The following is a 21,813-nucleotide window of genomic DNA, read 5'->3' on the forward strand; positions in this document are numbered from 1 at the left end:
ATTGTGTGTCGTCTGCATAGCAATGATAGGAGAGACCATGTGAGGTTATGACAGAGCCAAGTGACTTGGTGTATAGCGAGAATAGGAGAGGGCCTAGAACAGAGCCCTGGGGGACACCAGTGGTGAAGCGCGTGGCGAGGAGACAGATTCTCGCCACGCCACCTGGTAGGAGCGACCTGTCAGGTAGGACGCAATCCAAGCGTGGGCCGCGCCGGAGATGCCCAACTCGGAGAGGGTGGAGAGGAGGATCTGATGGTTCACAGTATCGAAGGCAGCCGATAGGTCTAGAAGGATGAGAGCAGAGGAGAGAGAGTTAGCTTTAGCAGTGCGGAGCGCCTCCGTGATACAGAGAAGAGCAGTCTCAGTTGAATGACTAGTCTTGAAACCTGACTGATTTGGATCAAGAAGGTCATTCTGAGAGAGATAGCGGGAGAGCTGGCCAAGGACGGCACGTTCAAGAGTTTTGGAGAGAAAAGAAAGAAGGGATACTGGTCTGTAGTTGTTGACATCGGAGGGGTCGAGTGTAGGTTTTTTTCAGAAGGGGTGCAACTCTCGCTCTCTTGAAGACGGAAGGGACGTAGCCAGCGGTCAGGGATGAGTTGATGAGCGAGGTGAGGTAAGGGAGAAGGTCTCCGGAAATGGTCTGGAGAAGAGAGGAGGGGATAGGGTCAAGCGGGCAGGGAGGCGAGTTTTCCTCCATTTCCGCTCGGCTGCCCGGAGCACTGTTCTGTGAGCTCGCAATGAGTCGTCGAGCCACGGAGTGGGAGGGGAGGACCGAGCCGGCCTGGAGGATAGGGGACATAGAGAGTCAAAGGATGCAGAAAGGGAAGAGAGGAGGGTTGAGGAGGCAGAATCAGGAGATAGGTTGGAGAAGGTATGAGCAGAGGGAAGAGATGATAGGATGGAAGAGGAGAGAGTAGCGGGGAGAGAGAGCGAAGGTTGGGACGGCGCGATACCATCCGAGTAGGGGCAGTGTGGGAAGTGTTGGATGAGAGCGAGAGGGAAAAGGATACAAGGTAGTGGTCGGAGACTTGGAGGGGAGTTGCAATGAGGTTAGTGGAAGAACAGCATCTAGTAAAGATGAGGTCGAGCGTATTGCCTGCCTTGTGAGTAGGGGGAAGGTGAGAGGGTGAGGTCAAAAGAGGAGAGGAGTGGAAAGAAGGAGGCAGAGAGGAATGAGTCAAAGGTAGACGTGGGGAGGTTAAAGTCGCCCAGGACTGTGAGAGGTGAGCCGTCCTCAGGAAAGGAGCTTATCAAGGCATCAAGCTCATTGATGAACTCTCCGAGGAACCTGGAGGGCGATAAATGATAAGGATGTTAAGCTTGAAAGGGCTGGTAACTGTGACAGCATGGAATTCAAAGGAGGCGATAGACAGATGGGTAAGGGGAGAAAGAGAGAATGACCACTTGGGAGAGATGAGGATCCCGGTGCCACCACCCCGCTGACCAGAAGCTCTCGGGGTGTGCGAGAACACGTGGGCGGATGAAGAGAGAGCAGTAGGAGTAGCAGTGTTATCTGTGGTGATCCATGTTTCCGTCAGTGCCAAGAAGTCGAGGGACTGGAGGGAGGCATAGGCTGAGATGAACTCTGCCTTGTTGGCCGCAGATCGGCAGTTCCAGAGGCTACCGGAGACCTGGAACTCCACGTGGGTCGTGCGCGCTGGGACCACCAGATTAGGGTGGCCGCGGCCACGCGGTGTGGAGCGTTTGTATGGTCTGTGCAGAGAGGAGAGAACAGGGATAGATAGACACATAGTTGACAGGCTACAGAAGAGGCTACTCTAATGCAAAGGAGATTGGAATGACAAGTGGACTACACGTCTTGAATGTTCAGAAAGTTAAGCTTACGTAGCAAGAATCTTATTGACTAAAATGATTGAAATGATACAGTACTGCTGGAGTAGGCTAGCTGGCAGTGGCTGCGTTGTTGACACTACACTAATCAAGTCGTTCCGTCGAGTGTAATAGTTTCTACAGTGCTGCTATTCGGGGGCTAGCTGGCTAGCTAGCAGTGTTGATTACGTTACGTTACGTTAAAAGAACGACAATAGCTGGCTAGCTAACCTAGAAAATCGCTCTAGACTACACAATTGTCTTAGATACAAAGACGGCTATGTAGCTAGCTAGCTACGATCAAACAAATCAAACCGTTGTACTGTAATGAAGTGAAATGAAAATGTGATACTACCTGTGGAGCGAAGCGGAATGTTGACCGGGTTGTTGAAGTTTAATTCGGTAGACGTTGGCTAGCTGTTGGCTAGCTAGCTAGCAGTATCTCCTACGTTAAAGGATGACAAATAGCTGGCTAGCTAACCTCTGTAAATTAAGATAATCACTCTAAGTCTACACACTCTAAACTACACAATTATCTTGGATACGAAGACAGCAAAGACAACTATGTAGCTAGCTAACACTACACTAATTGAGTCGTTCAGTTGAGTGTAATAGTTTCTACAGTGCTAGTAGACGGTAGACGTTAGCTAGCTGCTGGGCAGATAGCAGTGTAGACTACGTTAGGACGACGAAATACGATAATTACGCAATTATCTTTGATACAAAGACGGCTATGTAGCTAGCTAAGAAGAAATTGCTAAGATTAGACAAATCAAACCGTTGTACTATAATGAAATGTAATGGAAAAGTTATACTACCTGCGGACCGAAGTATAGATGCGACCGCTCGCTCCAACCCGGAACCGGAAACTGTCTCAGTATTGCTTGATACAATATAGAGCCTTTTCTCTAGATTAGCGATAGGAAACACTTCGGTGTAGATCAAGAGGACCACTGTGTACCATAGGCTAATTACTTTTACAACTGTAATGTTTTGTGTTCATCGTTCATCAGAAAGCCCTAATGCATTTGAGTTTTTAGACTCTTGCCACAGTTTTTTAAGATAATCCAGTAACTTTAAGTATTTTCTAACCATTAACGTCCCTCATAGAATTTAATAAAAAGTATATGTTTGAAGAAAACCATCACGAAAAATGACAGTATACTTTTAGTTACACTAAATATTTATTTATTGAAAACAATCAATGGCAAAGGAATATTGGGGCACTTCCTCATCTCTTCTATGCTCTTCTCTGCTTCACCTACTCAGTCATCCTTCTCCTCTTTGGTCGCCTCTTCCAAGACCACCTCCTTCTGCTCCTTCATCTCCTCCAAGCACCTGCACCTCCTCATGCTTCAGGCTGCCATACTGCTCATGGTACCCCTGGACGAGCCCCTGTGTGCCTCTTCCTCCACCTCCTTTGTGTGTTCCACCTTCCAGCGCAGACTCTCCAGGTGGCCTGCAGCTACTGGGCTCGGTCAAACACCTCGTCCCCCTTGGGCCTCAGCTCCTCTGCCTTATCAAGGACTTGGGCAGGTTGTCAGTTTTTCCCCTCCAGTGAGATGTGAGAGACGTAATTGCAGTAATTAAATTAATAAATTAAGACAATGCATCAGAATCAAACTTCAGTCTTAGGTATCATGTCTTCTTACCAGGGCGCAGATCCTCGGGTGCATGTTGTGCAGAATCATGACAAAGTGGTCATCCATTCCAGGGCCAGCCCTAGAAGAACCCTCTGGGGTAGCAAATGCTGTTGGTCGTATGCGAGTCATGCAGGCGATAACTATGGCAGGGGCAGCCATAGTGGCCAAATCCAGGGCAGTGAAGTCAAGGGGTGGGCAACAAGTGTTTGAACCAAAACAAACCCAATTGAACCAAAACTATTCAGAATTGGATTCCTTGACCAAAATGATCTATCGTCGTGGATAGTTGGCAACACTGAGCAAAATGGAATTTTGATAAAAAGCTGGTGTTAGGAGACTTTAGTTAGGGTCAGCTGATGACTTACACTGCAATTCATGTCTTTTTTTCCATCACATCAAAGCCAATCACCAACTTCAATGAAACTTCACTCTAAATTGTCTACTCTAAATCTACTCTAAATTATGGTTTGTGAAGTTTTGCATGGGTTTTTTGATTTGTGTTGCCAATATTTTGTCAAATACCAGAATTTATAAGAATCCTGGACATCCTACACAATAGAACAGTAATTTAAAAAGACAACACTAGACACTATTGCATTTGTTTTATTTATTATTATTTTCATGCATACTCACTGTTTGGTTTGAAAGTGACTACTCCACAAATGGCTGATTTCTTTGCAGCAATATGATATAAGATCATTATTTTAATACAACTGTACATAATTAATTTAAGTACATGTACCACAAGTGAGCAGATTATCAAAAGGAAAGCGTCCTTACCAAAAGAGCTCAAATGTTTATGGTATTTACTGTGTCTGTTGGGCCAATCTGAAATCATTAATGACAGGACATTCATACAGAGGTCTGAGGATCTGAACAAAATGTGTTGTCAAATTGCCATTAAACACCCTTTGGTGGCTTGGATAGAATGAATTAATGTGTGTACACTTCACTTGACAACACTGTGTTCTCAAGATAAAGGTAGAAATATGGTACCTAATCAACAGTTTTTAAGTATACTTTGAATGGATTGGATGGGGTTAACTCATTTTCAAGTCGATGCTAAACTAGAGAGTTGTAACCTAAATCACTTTTAATATTAAGAATAATATAAAAAATATGCAGGAAATATATGTTATTACATAAGTACACATAGAACAAAACATGTCAAGATCCAGCTTGATCTCTTCCAGGGTGTTTTCAGGGAGTGTTGCTGAGGAAATACAAATTCTCTCTCTACAAATTCCAGGGCAAACAAACCTTCAAGCACACCTTTTGAGTAATTGGCTTACAGCATGTCTACTAAAATGATACATTCACTACAGCTTATGGTTTTTAACACTGACTTTTCATTCATAATTTTAGATGGATGTTTTATGGCGAAACTATCCTTGCAGCAAGGAGCATTACTCAGTCCAGGGCAGCATTTGAGTCCATGAGTCATTGTACATGATAGCCATCACGTGAGAAGATGTAGAACTGTACGACAGTGAAAGCATGTTAGTCCAGCACCAGTAGAGTCACATCAAAACAAGTGTCTTCTATAGAGTCATTCATTGAGGCACCTGGCCGGATAAGAATATGAGGAGACAGTCAGAACATTGTCTGTTCTTCAGCATGTTAGGTAGTCCTTATTGACGAATGGGGTCAGGGCTCAGGGGTGCTCAGCAGGGCGACTCCACATAGTCGTTGTCGAGGCGTGGGTGGAAGTTCGACGCCAGCGAGCGGCTGATAACAATGACACGGGGCGTGAGGCAGTCGTCGCGGCGATGTAGGATGTTCCAGATGAGCATGGCGGCGGCCAGAGTGGCCAATAGGCAGGCGGCGATGTCCACGTAGCACGAGTAGGACAGGTGCGTGTACGGGCCGATCCGGTAGAATGTCACCAAGCCGATTACCAGCACAAAACCTGGGGAGGGAGAGACAGGGAAGGGTTAATTCAATGAGACCTTAATCATTTGAAACAAATACTGTAGCTCCTCAAGTGCCTATGTGTATTTTGGTCTTCATCTCAAACAATTTATTAATTGAATTTCTTTAACAGTGACGTTAATGGAGAGGGGATGTAAAATCTAATCTCACTGTTGCTAACTTCTAAAGCAATAACAATCTATGGGGTTTTTCTCTGGGAGGGCTTCTGAGATTTCAGCATCAAAGGAAACACAAGAAAATGTCATACTTCTCACAAAACCTATCCAAATAAGTTTTAAGGCCATTCTAATTCCTTATTGATTTAATCTTAAAACACATTGTTGTAGCCTACGCCACTATGATCCAGGTCAGGAAGATCACAAGAGTCAACTATTTCAGTGTTCATCAACAAACTTTAGCTCACTGTTTTTGCCTTTTTTTGGTCACCATCACACTGTTAAGGTTTGGATATGAATTGGTGAAATAACCCCAGGGGGGAATTTAACCCTGTCCTCCCAACCAACCCTGTCCTCCCAACCAACCCTGTTCTCCCACAAAGTATGACAACATTTGTAACTGAAATTAACCATCACCCACAATGGATTGATCACTAACCTAGATCTCAAAGAGGATTTAAGTAATGCCTGGAGCCAGTCAATAGTTCATCAATAACACTCATCTCGGAGCATGTCCAATCAAGGGTTGGTATAAATAAAGGCACCAAAAATAATTGCTGGAAAAGGGGATGATGGCCCATTAGGATTTGAATCAGTCAGTTTCTTGTGGCAGGTCAGAACGCCGGTGCCAGTGCTGGACTAGCATTGAAATGTTGTGTAATTGGCTCTCTCTCTCAATGGGTCATTCAGATTTGTGAGCCGGTCTTTGTTTATGAGAGGATGTCATTAGGTAATTGTATATTTGCCTGTGTGACTTATGAGTGTGTGTGTGTGTCTTATGTGAAGGTGTGTCTGGATTTGAGTGCAAGTGTTTGTCCGTCTGTGTGTGACTCCTTTTCTAAGAAACCATAAAGCCCTTCACCTCCCCAGTCCTGGGGCTCCAGGCTGGGTGGGCTGTGTGAACTGCTTTTCTTTGGCACAGTCTAATCTTGCTGGCTTCCTTCCTCTTCTTCCTCTTTCCATCCTTCCTTCCTTCCCCCGTCTCCACACCCCCGCTTTGGGTTTGCATATTGGGACGTTTGACAATATCTATCAGGCAGTCTGAAAGACACTGAAAGGGCACTACCTCAAACTTTTTTTTAGAAGGAGTACCGTGTGCGCCTAAATTGAAACATTTTGCCGCACCCAGACATTTTTGAGCACAAGAAAAAATATTTGATGTAAGAAAGCTAGAATCTTTAGGCACAATGGTGCTCCTAATTTCTAATTCCAGGTCGCACAGAAAAATATGTAGCCACATATGCAAGTAAAATGGTCGCACTATAGAGCCCCGATTGAATGAAACACTTATTATCTTATCATACTAAGTCAAAGTCCTGGAAATTCACTGACCTTACTGATTACTGCTTGTCCTTACAATTGATCTCCAATTGATATCAAATAAAAATCTAATCAAACTTTATTTGACACCTGCTGTAACGCTCGTCGTTGGGAGATAGAGAGGAGGACCAAGGTGGTAAGTATTCATATTCTCTTTTAATGAAAAAAACAACAAAAAACACGAGAACGAAATGAAAACAGTCCTGAAAGGTGAAATACAAACACAGAACAGAAAATAAACACCCACGAAACACAAGTGGGAAAAGGCTACCTAAGTATGATTCTCAATCAGAGACAACTAACGACACCTGCCTCTGATTGAGAACCATACCAGGCCAAACGCAAACACAACATAGAAAATGGAACATAGACCACCCATGCAACTCATGCCCTGACCAAACTAAATCAAAGACATAACAAAAGAACTAAGGTCAGAACTTGACACCTGTGCCGAATACATGTGTAGCCCTTACCGTGAAATGCTTACTTATAAGCTCTTAACCAAAAGTGCAGTTCAAGAAAGAGTTAAGAAAATATTTACCAAATAAACTAAAGTAAAAAATAATCAAAAGTAACATGATAAAATAACAATAACGAGGCTATACAGGGGGTACCGGTACAGGTTTGTTGAGGTAATTTGTACATGGAGGTAGGAAGTGACTGTGCATAGATAATAGAGAGGAGCAGCAGTGTAAAACAAAATGGGGGGGGGGTGTCAATGTAAATAATCCGGTGGCCATTTGATTAATTGTTCAGCTGTCTTAGAGCTTCTTATGGATAGGGGGCAGCATTTTCACGTTTGGATGAAAAGCGTGCCCAGAGTAAACTGCCTCCTTACACATTCCTAGATGCGAATATATACATATTATTAGTATTATTGGATAGAAAACACTCTGAAACTTCTACAACTGTTTGAATGATGTCTGTGAGTATAACAGAACTCATATGGCAGGCAAAAACCTGAGAGAAAATCCAACCAGGAAGTGGGAAATCTGAGGTTTGTACGTTTTCATCTCAGCCCCTTTTGAAAATACAGTGGGATATGGGACATATTGCACTTCCTAAGGCTTCCACTAGATGTCAACAGTCTTTAGAATGTTGTTTCAGGCTTCTACTGTGAAGGGGGCTGAATGAGAGGGGAATGAGTCAGAGGTCTGCCAGCAGCCTCGGTCTCGTGACGCGCGGTCTTGAGAAAGTTACCTCTCGTTCCATTGCTTTTCTACAGACAAATAAATTCTCCGGTTGGGACATTATTGAACGTTTATGATGAAAACATCCTAAAGATTGATTTTATACATTGTTTGATTTGTTTCTACGACCATTAATATAACTTTTTGGAATTTTGTTTTGGAGGCAAAGCCAAACGTAAACTGAGGTTTTTGGATATAAATATGAACCTGATCGAACAAAACATACATGTATTGTGTAACATTTGTCCCGGGAGTGTCATCTGATGAAGAATATCAAAGGTTAGTGATTAATTGTATCAATATTTCTGCTTTTTGTGATTCCTCTCTTTGCTTGGAAAATCGCTGTATGCTTTTTGTGACTAGTTGCTGACCTAACATAATGATATGTTCTGCTTTCGCTGAAAGGCTTTTTTGAGATCGGACACTGTGGTTGGATTAACGAGAATGTTATTTTTAAAATGGTGCCTAATACTTGTATGTTTGAGAAAATTGAATTTATGAGATTTCTGTTGATTGAATTTGGCGCCCTGCAATTTCATTGGCTGTTGGCGCTAGCGAAACCCCAGTCCTAGACAGGTTAAGGAGCCTTTTGTTCCTAAACTTGGTGCTCCAGTAACCCTTGCCGTGCGGTAGAAGAGAAAACCGTCTATGACTTGGGTTACTAGAGTCTTTGACCATTTTTGGGGCTTTCCTTTGACATCGCCTAGTATATACAGTGGGGCAAAAAAGTATTTAGTCAGCCACCAATTGTGCAAGTTCTCCCACTTAAAAAGATGAGAGAGGCCTGTAATTTTCATCATAGGTACACTTCAACTATGACAGACAAAATAAAAAATAATAAACAGAAAACCACACTGTAGGATTTTAAATTAATTTATTTGCAAATTATGGTGGAAAATAAGTATTTGGTCACCTACAAACAAGCAAGATTTCTGGCTCTCACAGACCTGTAACTTCTTCTTTAAGAGACTCCTCTGTCCTCCACTTGTTACCTGTATTAATGGCACCTGTTTGAACTTGTTATTAGTATAAAAGACACCTGTCCACAACCTCAAACAGTCACACTCCAAACTCCACTATGGCCAAGACCAAAGAGCTGTCAAAGGACACCAGAAACAAAATTGTAGACCTGCACCAGGCTGGGAAGACTGAATCTGCAATAGGTAAGCAGCTTGGTTTGAAGAAATCAACTGTGGGAGCAATTATTAGGAAATGGAAGACATACAAGACCACTGATAATCAACCTCGATCTGGGGCTCCACGCAAGATCTCACCCCATGGGGTCAAAATGATCACAAGAATGGGGAGCAAAAATCCCAGAACCACACGGGGGACCTAGTGAATGACCTGCAGAGAGCTGGGACCAAAGTAACAAAGCTTTACCATCAGTAACACACTACGCCAGGGACTCAAATCCTGCAGTGCCAGACGTGTCCCCCTGCTTAAGCCAGTACATGTCCAGGCCCGTCTGAAGTTTGCTAGAGAGCATTTGGATGATCCAGAAGAAGATTGGGAGAATGTCATATGGTCAGATGAAACCAAAATATAACTTTTTGGTAAAAACTCAACTCGTCGTGTTTGGAGGACAAAGAATGCTGAGGTCCATCCAAAGAACACCATACCTACTGTGAAGCATGGGGGTGGAAACATCATGCTTTGGGGCTGTTTTTCTGCAAAGGGACCAGGACGACTGATCCGTGTAAAGGAAAGAATGAATGGGGCCATGTATCGTGAGATTTTGAGTGAAAACCTCCTTCCATCAGCAAGGGCATTGAAGATGAAACGTGGCTGGGTCTTTCAGCATGACAATGATCCCAAACACACCGCCCGGGCAACGAAGGAGTGGCTTCTTAAGAAGCATTTCAAGGTCCTGGAGTGGCCTAGCCAGTCTCCAGATCTAGAAAATCTTTGGAGGGAGTTGAAAGTCCGTGTTGCCCAGCAACAGCCCCAAAACATCACTGCTCTCGAGGAGATCTGCATGGAGGATATGGGCCAAAATACCAGCAACAGTGTGTAAAAACCTTACAGAAAACGTTTGACCTCTGTCATTGCCAACAAAGGGTATATAAGTATAGAGATAAACTTTTGTTATTGACCAAATACTTATTTTCCACCATAATTTGCAAATAAATTCATTAAAATTCATACAATGTGATTTTCTGGATTTGTTTTTCTCATTTTGTTTGTCATAGTTGAAGTGTACCTATGATGAAAATTACAGGCCTCTCTCATCTTTTTAAGTGGGAGAACTTGCACAATTGTTGGCTGACTAAATATTGTTTTGCCCCACTGTAGATCCTGGATGGCAGGAAGCTTGGCCCCAGTGATGTACTGGCCGTACACACTACACTCTGTAGCGACTTACGGTCAGATGTCGAGCAGTTACTATACCAGGCGGTGATATAACCGGTCAGGATGCTCTCAATGATGCAGCTGTAAGACTTTTAGAGGATCTGGAGACCCGTGCCAAATCTTTTCATATCTAAACTATGTCATGCCTGAATTTACTTACCAGTAGTTTTCTATTAATTGAATAGTGCTATGTAAACCAGCCCAGTAAATGCCCTCAACTTAATTTGCTGTGCACTCAACTGTGGTGTGACATCACCCACAAGACTAAGAGGTCCTGGCTTTCAAATTCTCTGACTTCTTAACCTATCGCTTTTCACTTGCTTTTCTATCCCTCCAGAAAGAAGCACATTTTCACCTGGTATGTTTTGTTTAAGTTGTGCCAATGCCCCGTTGTGTAGGGGAGACACAACTGCCAAGGCCACAGTTTGGGCATGGTGACAGCTGTAACCCCACCGGCTTAAGTGCAACAGAGTTTAAACCTGAATCTCAAACGCACATTACCCTTCACCATTGACCCTCTGATCTTGACTCTCCATTCCGTCACACATTCCTGAGCATATCAGTCTCAAGGGGTGAAAGAGGGCCGGTGTTATACTCAGCCAAGACTCAGACCTGCCGATAGCAGTGTTGAGATATCACTGAATGGAATTGGATATTGTTATCCCACTGTCTGCATGTGATAGCTGAGGTTTTTGGCTCATCTGAAAACGCAAACAGAGCATTCTTTCCCGAGAAAGACTGGCTGCTGGTAAAAATAACTCCCATTCACAGCAGAGAGAGAGAAGCCAATTCTCAGTGGGGGAGGAGAGGAACGAGGGATGAATTGCTGAGTGGTGGAGGTATACTAAACTGAACCGAACTCAGGAAATGAAGGCCTTTTACACTTGAGCCTAGATTAAGTGAAGGCATTGGGAATGCTGGGAAATCACTGAGCGTGCTGCTTTTAAACATATTGTAAATAATGTCTCGATTTTTTTCCAGTGGAGATTACGTTCATGAATTGCCTGACTGGGCTGCGGGACAGTGTATGTGCATTGATTATTCAAATGTAAAGTGAACAGGATTCTTGAAAATAACTAATGTTTATCATCCAATCAGCATCCAGGATCCCCCCCATCTTTGCCATCAGAACAGCCTCAATTCGTCGGGGCATGGACTCAACAAGGGGTCGAAAGTGTTCCACAGGGATATGCTGGCCCATGTTGACTCCAATGCCTCCCACCTTTGGTGTGGTGGACGATTCTTTATACACACGTAAAACTGTTGAGCATGAAGAACCCAGCAGCGTTGCAGTTCTTGACACAAACCGATGCGCCTGGCATCTACTACCATACCCCGTTCAAAGGCACTTAAATCTGTTGTCTTGCCCATTCACCCCCTGAATGGCACGCATACATAATCCATGTCTCAATTGTCTCAAGGCTTAAAAATCCTTATTTAATGTGTCTTCTCCCCTTTATCTACACTGATTGAAGTGGATTTAACAAGTGACATCAATAAGGGATCATAGCATTCACCTGGTCAGTCTATGTCTTGGAAAGAGCAGTGGATCTTCATTTTTTGGACACTAAGTGTATAATAAGGAAATGAGTAGCTTTGGGAACACTGATACCTAGTAACCATTGTTATCTCTTCTGCTATGAAGTCCTCACCAAGGGTCATTGCAAGTCATCTATTGTTTTGCTCAGTCTTGTTGACCAAATATGGTGAAGTCTTCAGATAGTGGCATTTGAGTACAAAGGAAGATTATATTTTTCCAGCAGCATGTATTTTTAGCTGGTGGAAGTAGGTGTGTATGTGTCTGTCTGACTCATTAGTCGTGTCACTATTCTTACTAAGGTCAACATGTGTGAAGGGCGTTTATAGTAGATGGCCTGTTTTTGAAAACAGTTACCAACGGCCGCCATAGATATCCATACCTAATCATTCTGCCATCGTATTAAAGGGATAATCCACCCCAAACACTTAATTCCTATCATTAACGGTGTTAAAAAACACTAGTGCAGAGTATGTTGCTATGGCAACAACAAAACTTTCCCACAGACACACAGGGCGCATTGCGAGATGGTACTTGAAGGAGAAATTGTGTTGAATAATTTAGTTCACTGTTTATATTGAGCACATCTAATCAAAGTATATACTTTTTCATAACGATATGAATGGATGGATGTGTTCTAGACAAGAATGCCTATACCATCTATTGGCTGATTTGTTGATTTAGAGTGCAGGTAAGTTTACCTCCACTGTATTCACATCCTACCATAACTTTTGTCTGTACATTATACCTTGAAGCTATTTTATCACCCCCAGAATCCTCCACTCTGTACCGGACGTCCTGGACGACCAATTTTCATAGCTTTTAGCCGTACCCTTATCCTACTCCTCCTCTGTTCCTCTGGTGATGTAAAGGTGAATCCAGGCCCTGCAGTGCCAAGTTCCACTCCTATTCCCCAGGCGCTCTCTTTTGATGACTTCCGTAACCGTAATAGCCTTGGTTTCATGCATGTTAACATTAGATGCCTCCTCTCTAAGTTTGTTTTATTCACTGCTTTAGCACACTCTGCCAACCCGGATGTCCTCGCCGTGTCTGAATCCTGGCTTAGGAAGACCACCAAAAACTCTGAAATCTCCATCCCTAACTACAACATTTTCAGACAAGATAGAATGGCCAAAGGGGCGGTGTTGCAATCTACTGCAGAGATAGCCTGCAGAGTTCTGTGCTACCATCCAGGTCTATACCCAAACAATTTGAACTTCTACTTTTAAAAATCCAACTCTCTAAAAACAAGTCTCTCACCGTTGCCGCCTGCTATAGACCACCCTCTGCCCCCGGCTGTGCTCTGGACACCATATGTGAACTGATTGCCCCCCATCTATCTTCAGAGCTCGTGCTGCTAGGCGACCTAAACTGGAACATGCTTAACACCCCAGCCATCCTACAATCTAAGCTTGATGCCCTCAATCTCACACAAAATATCAATGAACCTACCAGGTACCACCCCAAAGCCATAAACACGGGTACCCTCATAGATATCATCCTAACCAACTTGCCCTCTACCTCTGCTGTTTTCAACCAAGATCTCAGCGATCACTGCCTCATTGCCTGCATCCATAATAGGTCAGCGGTCAAACGACCTCCACTCATCACTGTCAAATGCTCCCTGAAACACTTCAGTGAGCAGGCCTTTCTAATCGACCTGGCCCGGGTATCCTGGATGATATTGACCTCATCTCATCAGTAGAGGATGCCTGGTTATTTTTTTTAAATGCCTTCCTCACCATCTTAAATAAGCATGCCCTATTCAAGAAATGTAGAACCAGGAATAGATATAGCCCTTGGTTCTCTCCAGACCTGACTACCCTTAATTAACACAAAAACATCATATGGCGTTCTGCATTAGCATCGAACAGCCCCCGTGATATGCAACTTTTCAGGGAAGTTAGAAGCCAATATACACAGGCAGTTAGAAAAGCCAAGGCTAGCTTTTCCAAGCAGAAATTTGCTTCCTGCCACACAAACCCAAAAAAGTTCTGGGACACTGTAAAGTCCATGGAGAATAAGAACACCTCCTCCCAGCTGCCCACTGCACTGAGGATAGGAAACTCTGTCACCACCAATAAATCCACTATAATTGAGAATTTCAACAAACATTTTTCTACGGCTGGCCATGCTCTCCACCTGGCTACCCCTACCCCGGTCAACTGCACTGTACCCCCCACAGGAACTTACCCAAGCTTTCCCCATTTCTCCTTCTCCCAAATTCAGTCAGCTGATGTTCTGAAAGAGCTGCAAAATCTGGACCCCTACAATTCAGCCGGGCTGGACAATCTGGACCCTTTCTTTCTAAAATTATCTGCCGAAATTGTTGCAACCCCTATTACTAGCCTGTTCATCCTCTCTTTCGTGTTGTCTGAGATTCCCAAAGATTGGAAAGCAGCTGCGGTCATCCCCCTCTTCAATGGGGGGGACCCACTCTTGACCCAAACTGCTACAGATCTATCCTACCCTGCCTTTCTAAGGTCTTTGAAAGCCAAGTCAAGAAACAGATTACCGACTCTTTCGAATCCCACCGCACCCTCTCCGCTATGGTTTCAGAGCTGGTCATGGGTGCACCTCAGCCACGCTCAAGGTCCTAAACGATCATGTAACCGCCATCGATAAGAAACAATACTGTGCAGCCGTCTTCATCGACCTGACCAAGGTTTTCGACTCTGTCAATCACCACATCCTCATCGGCAGACTCGATAGCCTTGGTTTCTCAAATGATTGCCTTGCCTGGTTCACCAACTACTTCTCTGATAGAGTTCAGTGTGTCAAATCGGAGGGCCTGTTTTCCGGGCCTCTGGCAGTCTCTATGGGGGTGCAACAGGGTTCAATTCTTGGGCCGACTCTCTTCTCTGTATACATCAATGATGTCGCTCTTGCTGCTGGTGAGTCTCTGATCCAACTCTACGCATACGACACCATTCTGTATACTTCTGGCCCTTCTTTGGACACTGTGTTAACCACCCTCCAGACGAGCTTCAATGCCATACAACTCTCCTTCCATGGCCTCCAAATGCTCTTAAATACAAGTAAAACTAAATGCATGCTCTTCAACTGATCGCTGCCTGCACCGGCCCACCCGTCCAGCATCACTACTCTGGACGGTTCTGACTTAGAACATGTGGACAACTACAAATACCTAGGACTCTCTCATTGGCTGGTCCTCGCTTCATACTCGTCGCCAAACCCACTGGCTTCAGGTCATCTACAAGACCCTGCTAGGTAAAGTCCCCCCTTATCTCAGCTCACTGGTTACTTTAGCAGCACCCATCTGTTACATGCCCTCCAGCAGGTATATCTCTCTGGTCACCCACAAAACCAATTCTTCCTTTGGACGCCTCTCCTTCCAGTTCTCTGCTGCCAATGACTGGAACAAACTACAAAAATCTCAGAAACTGGAAACACATCTCCCTCACTAGCTCTAAGCATGATGTCCAGATGTCAGAGCAGGTCACAGATTACTGCACCTGTACATAGCCCATCTATAATTTAGCCCAAACAACTACCTCTTCCCCTACTGTATATATTTATTTATTTACTTTGCTCCTTTGCATCCCATTATTTCTATTTCTACTTTTGCCATGAATAGTACCGATGTTGACTCCCCTTCTGGTTCAGGTGGCGCTCGGCGGTCGTCGTCGCCGGTCTACTAGCTGCCACCGATCCTTTGTTATGTGTTCATTTGTTTTTGTCTAATTGGTTTCACCTGTTCCTTGTTTGGTTGTTAGGGTGGGGTTATTTAAGTTGGTTTAGCCCACTTCTGTTTGTGCGGGCTTGTTCTACTGTATTGTGAGAGGTGTTAGTATTTTGTGTTGGGTTTTACGCTGTCCTAGTATTTTACCATAAGGGTCCTATTTGTTTTATAGTTTTGCCTGTGTTGGGTAAATACTATTTTGATCTTTTGATTACGGACATTAAATCGTGTTTTTTCCCGCATCCTTTGCTCTCTGAGCCTGACTCCACACACACTCACTCACTGAGCGTTACAACTTTGCACATTCTTCCACTGCAAATCTACCATTCCAGTGTTTTACTTTACTTTTTTTTGTATTTACTTCGCCACCATGGCCTTTCTTTTGCCTTTACCTCCCTTATCTTACCTCATTTGCTCACATCATATATAGACGTATTTTTCTACTGTATTATTGACTGTATGTTTGTTTTACTCCATGTGTAACTCTGTGTTGTTGTATGTGTCAAACTGCTTTACTTTATCTTGGCCAGGTCACAATTGTAAATGAGAATTTGTTCTCAACTTGCCTACCTGGTTAAATAAAGGTGAAATAAAATATATATTTAAAAATATATATATTGTTTTAAAAGCGTTATCCCCTATCGCCAGTGACAAGAAACATGTCCAGTGCATTCGGAAAGTATTCAAACCACTTCCCTTTTTTCACATTTTGTTACATTGCAGCTTTATTCTAAAAGGTATTAAATAAAAAAATGTTCCTCATTAATCTACCCACAATAACCGATAATGACAAAGCAAAAACAAGTTTTTCGATAATTATTTTGGCTAAATTATTATACAAACAAAAAACATACCTTCTTTACGTTAGTATTCAGACCATTTGCTATTAGACTCAAAATAGAGCTCAGGTGCATCTGGTTTCCATTGATCATCTTTGAGATGTTTCTACAACTTGATTGGAGTCCACCTGTGGTAAATTCAATTGATTGGACATGATTTGGAAAGACACACACCTGTCTATATAAGGTCCCACAGTTGACAGTGCATGTCAAAGCATAAACCAAGCCATGAGGTAGAAGGAATTGTCCGTAGAGCTCCGAGACAGGATTGTGTCGAGGCACAGATCTGGAGAAGGGTACCAAAAAAAAGTGTTGAAGGTCCCCAGGATGACAGTGGCCTCCATCATTTTTAAATGGAAGAAGTTTGGAACCACCAAGACCCTTCTTAGAGCTGAGCAATCAGGGGAGAAGGGCCTTGGTCAGGGAGGTGACCAAGAACCTGATGGTCACTCTAATAGAGCTCCAGAGTTCCTCTGTGGAGGTGGGAGAACCTTCCAGAAGGACAACCATCTCTGCAGGACTCCACCAATCAGGTCTTTATGGTTGAGTGGCCAGACAGAAGCCACAACGCAGGAGTGGCTTCGGGACAAGTCTCTGAATGTCCTTGATTGGCCCAGCCAGCGCCCGGACTTAAACCCGATCGAACTTCTCTGGGGAGACCTGAAAATAGCTGTGCAGCGACGCTCCCCATCCAACCAAGCTACATTTCCAACAATTTCTAAAAACATGTTTTGACTTTTTCATCATTGGGGTATTGTGTGTAGATTGATGAGGGGGGGGAAAAATATTTAATTCATTTTAGAATAAGTCTGTAACGTAACAAAATGTGGAAAAAGGCAAGGGGTCTGAATACTTTCCGTATGGACTCTAGCTATGATGCGTTCCTACTAATTTCACAGACGGACCATATCGAAGGGGGGAAATTTGTATTTTACCCACAGATAGAGCATAGGGTTTCACCAAAATGACAGGAGTTTCATGATTTTTATTATGGGGATGCATTATCTCTTTACCATGAGTGACACTTTATAGCATGCCAAACAATAGTTTGTCTCAGTGGGTTCTTTTGGAAGGGAATCAGTGATTATTTGGGTGGGTCCCATCTAAGACCTTCAGATAAAAGTTCCGGCGATGCCTGCCGAAGAGGGGAGCCTTTATTTGCCCCTGTTCCTGGACATTCTGTAAACAGGCATAAAAGCTAGGCCAAGCTTATCTGGACAGCAGCTGTCCCCACCCTACAGCATTTTTCTACCAACTCACCCAACAAACGCGCACACACATATACACACATATACACACACACACACACACACACACACACACACACACACACCCTCACTTCCAGAACCCAGTCAGTCCCTGTCGAACTGTCTTTCATGTCTGCTCTCCCCCTCTTTCCTCCTCTGCTCGGGGTTTGCATAACAGGTAGTCGCAGGCATTTCCTCGTCCTGAGCAGGGATTTCCTGGCGCCCGACAGTCGCTCCCTTTTTGCTGGAACTCCGGCCGGCCCACCAGCCCAGACTGACGGCCTGCTATATTTAGCCATCAGACCCTTGGATGCTGCGCCTGCTGTGCCACAATACTGCCCGGGGCTGACATCCCTAAACAACAAGCTGTGCACTCAACAAAATGTGACAACGTCACACTTCCTCAAAAGGGGCACTGGGACAAGGACATGCCCACACTGCTGCACAACCCTCTGGGATGGATGAAGGAGAGGGGTCTTGATTTGCCCTTACTGCCCACCTCCTCTCCTTCTTCCCATTGCTATTCCTGGTTGTTATCGTCTTTAATTGACTTTCCAAGAAAATTCCTTCTTGGAACGATATGGGACGATTCAATTTTTTCCCCCTCCTTTTCTGTTTCCTAGTCACCCCCCTAGTTTGATTTGTTTGGTTGCTCTGGATTAAGTTATGCTTTTTGTCCTCAAGCCAATCCTCAAAGCTCCAAGGGTTCCTCTTTTGGGCTCCACTGGGGAACAACAGGGGACTTTTATGTTTCTTTGCAGCAACACACCGTGACCATTTTTAGATCTGAGGAACGCTCAGAAAAGCCTCAAGCGACTCTATTGAACATTTCAATGTTGAAATCAAAAGCCAGACACGTGTAATCATGTCAGAGTCATAGTATAGGCCAGTGTTACTGTTTCTCAACCATTTTTTTTGTGCCAATGACTGGCAAGCGATTGCCCTGCCTTCCCTTTTTGGAGGACTGCCGACATTAAAAACTATCACTTGAGAAAAAATAAATAATAATCAGGTACACCTAACTATCTCAGGGACCGGTAAACCTCATTCTAGGGACCAGTGCCGGTCCGCGGACCAGAGGTTGCTGACATTAGGCTAGGCTATATGTCATGTTGTGCAGTGTATTAAACATATTGGTGTGGATGTTTAGTACTCACTGGCCAACTGGAAGAGTGCGGCGATGGCCTCCTCCCACCACTGGGAGTCCTGGGTGACAAAGGGCAGCTCCATCAGGCCCAGCAGGAAGATCAGCTGACCGGCCGTCAGCGCCACCGTGGCCATCAGGTTACACGCTCGCATCATGTCAAACTGCACTGGAGGGAGGGGGGGGGGGGAGAAATTATGAATATGGCAAATTATTATCTCAAACTAAACCAGAGACATTAGGGCAACATCATGTGAAGACACCTGTTGATATCAGAGTCCAATGCGTCATAGCAAATAAGAATTCATGAGCTGAGCTGATCAATGTCATTACAATGATGCATCTTTGTGTGTAGCCTTTATCAAGGGCTTAATGGAATGATGGATTCACTGCAAATCAACATTGTTTTTGCATCTGTCGACAATACCCTATGAGTTCTGAGAGTTATTTTTGTTTGTTATTATTATTATTGTTATTTGTTTTCACTGAATGAGGTCCCCTGGACTGCCGCTGCTTTTATGCAGCTGGCCTGGGGGTCAGGATATTGCTGCCTCTGGGTTTTGCTATTTATTTATTTAATTTTATTTAACCTTTATTTATCTGAGCAAGTCAGTTAAGAACAAATTCTAATTTACAATGAAGGCCTACCCCGGCCAAACCCTAACCCGGACGACGCTGGGCCAATTGTGCACAGCCTGGAATCAATCCAAGGTCTGTAGTGACTCCTCAAACACTGAGATGCAGTGCCTTAGACCGCTGCGCCACTCAGGAGCCCAATAGGCCTACACTATCCATCTCCCCATACATGCACATCAATTAGGTGCACTCTTAACTAAGGAATTTGGAATGAAGCACACTCATGAAACACAAACACACATTACATTTGACGGTGCTGCGGGACTCCTGGTAGCCTGCATACTCCGAGCCCCAGCCCAGACCCTCACACGGCATCTGAGTCCCCTGACCTCTCCTCCCGCCCCCCCGAGGTTCATCCCGGCCCCTTTCTCCTCCAGTCATGACGGGGCACATCCTCCACAGCCCCACGTTGCGCTTGCGTCCATCCTCCAGGGCCTGCAGCACCCAGCTGGGGGTGAAAGCTGCCACGTTGTTGAGTACCAGGGACAGCAGGGCCACCATCACCGCCACCGCCACCAGCCGCTGCACGGCCATGCACCGCTGCCCGCCCGCCACCTCTGCCTCCACCACCTCCTCCCTCTCTTCGTCCCCTTCTTCCTCTCCCGTGCTGCCCTGCCTCTCCTGGGCAGCAACACCAGCGGCGCTTGGGGCACCCCGGTTCTCCTCCACCTCCACTGCCAGGCAGCTAGCGGCTTATGCTAACCCCAGGCAGTCGCACCGCTGAAGAAAAAAGGGAACGTGTTGTTAGCTCAGCTAAAGAACATCTCCGTTCATCCTCATTTGTTTTTGGTGGTGGAGGTGGGTTGGTTCAGCCTTCCTCCTCAGAGTGCACAGTGGGCAGGCATGGGTTAATCCGATCGACACCGAGGTCCATTCCACTGGCTTTGGTGACTGAATGCAGCTTGACTCTCGGACTCGAACCTCTCTTCAACCGTCCCTTTTCCACTTTTATCACCCCTTTTCTCTCCACTTCTGATTTCTTCTGGCTGCCCTCCTCACCGTTGGTTCTCTGCAATTTCAAGTTATTTTATTCTCTGTGTAAGCGCCTGTCTCTTTTTCCCCTCAGTTTCTTTCTTCGTTCTTCTGTGTTTTTTTCTTCAGACTCTACACCAGGGGTAGCGGGAAAATGGAGAAGCAGTGTAGAGCAGCAGAGCAGATCGTCTGGATCGTGTTGCTCAGCTCACTGAGGCTTAACCAAGAAAGGGCTTTGTCAGCTGGAAGAGCGCAAGCTTCACTGCGCAAGCTCTAGTCTTCTTCTGACCGTCCTCTCTCTCTCTCTGGGAAGAGTTGTTGCTCCTGCTCTCTCTCTCTCTGGGAGGAGTTGATGCTCCTGCTCTCTCTCTCTCTCTCTCTCTCTCTCTCTGGGAGGAGTTGTTGCTCCTGCTCTCTCTCTCTCTCTCTTGGAGGAGTTGTTGCTCCCTCTCTCTCTCTCTCTCTCTCTGGGAAGAGTTGTTGCTCCTGCTCTCTCTCTCTCTCTCTCTGGGAGGAGTTGTTGCTCCTGCTCTCTCTCTCTCTCTCTCTCTGGGAGGAGTTGTTGCTCCTGCTCTCTCTCTCTCTCTCTGGGAAGGGTTGGTGCTCCTGCTCTCTCTCTCTCTCTCTCTGGGAAGTGATGGTGCTCCTACTCTCTCTCTCTCTCTCTCTGGGAAGTGATGGTGCTCCTGCTCTCTCTCTCACTGGGAAGAGTTGGTGCTCCTGCTCTCTCTCTCTCTCTCTCTCTCTCTCTCTCTCTCTGGGAAGAGATGGTGCTCCTGCTCTCTCTCTCTCTGGGAAGAGATGGTGCTCCTGCTCTCTCTCTCTGGGAAGTGATGGTGCTCCTGCTCTCTCTCTCTCTGGGAAGAGATGGTGCTCCAGCTCTCGCTCTCTGGGAAGAGATGGTGCTCCTGCTCTCTCTCTCTGGGAAGAGTTGGTGCTCCTGCTCTCTCTCTCTCTCTCTGGAAAGAGTTGGTGCTCCTGGTACAGCTCAGTCCCAGCGGTCAAAAAAGGATTAGAATAAAGGGTTCAGGGTGGGAGATATCAGTCTGTGGCTCCGACAAGTTTGACCAGACAACTCCCTCCCTCACTCTCTTTGTGAGAATTTGCGCTCCTGAGACACACTCAGAGAGGACAGCCCATAGAGCCTAAGTGGTGTTCCAGATGCTGCAGCTCTTCTTCTGCCTGTGTGTGACAGCGACAAACACACTGGCCCCCACAGCCGGACCAGCAACAGGATGCGTTTCCTGATAGGAAAATGGTCAGAGGGGGGCAAAAGGCGGACCCTCTCCTCTGTCCTTTTTTTCTCGTAA

General features: G+C 45.1%; 1 protein-coding gene across 1 annotated transcript; it reads right to left on the minus strand.

Annotated features, from left to right (window-relative positions):
• Positions 1-4,063: 4,063 nt before the first annotated feature.
• Positions 4,064-21,710, minus strand: LOC135523919 (transmembrane protein 204-like). The gene is made up of 3 exons (XM_064950940.1): positions 19,777-21,710; positions 18,909-19,064; positions 4,064-5,385 (listed from the first exon to the last, which is right to left on the minus strand). The coding sequence occupies exons 1-3, from the start codon at positions 20,063-20,065 to the stop codon at positions 5,141-5,143; spliced, it is 690 nt and encodes a 229-aa protein (XP_064807012.1). The 5' UTR covers positions 20,066-21,710; the 3' UTR covers positions 4,064-5,140.
• Positions 21,711-21,813: the final 103 nt, after the last annotated feature.

Source organism: Oncorhynchus masou, chromosome 31 (assembly GCF_036934945.1).
Source record: "Oncorhynchus masou masou isolate Uvic2021 chromosome 31, UVic_Omas_1.1, whole genome shotgun sequence".
Lineage (NCBI taxonomy): Eukaryota > Metazoa > Chordata > Actinopteri > Salmoniformes > Salmonidae > Oncorhynchus > Oncorhynchus masou.

Bases quoted from the DNA above. Each gene is read 5' to 3' on its own strand.
- LOC135523919 (XM_064950940.1), bottom strand. From the start codon at position 20,065: ATGGCCGTGCAGCGGCTGGTGGCGGTGGCGGTGATGGTGGCCCTGCTG. The intron at 19,065-19,776 runs GTAATGTGTGTT...CCCTCCCTCCAG, and splicing joins GTCCCGCAGCACCGTCAAAT to TGCAGTTTGACATGATGCGA. The intron at 5,386-18,908 runs GTGAGTACTAAA...CTCCCTCCCCAG, and splicing joins CGCACTCTTCCAGTTGGCCA to GTTTTGTGCTGGTAATCGGC.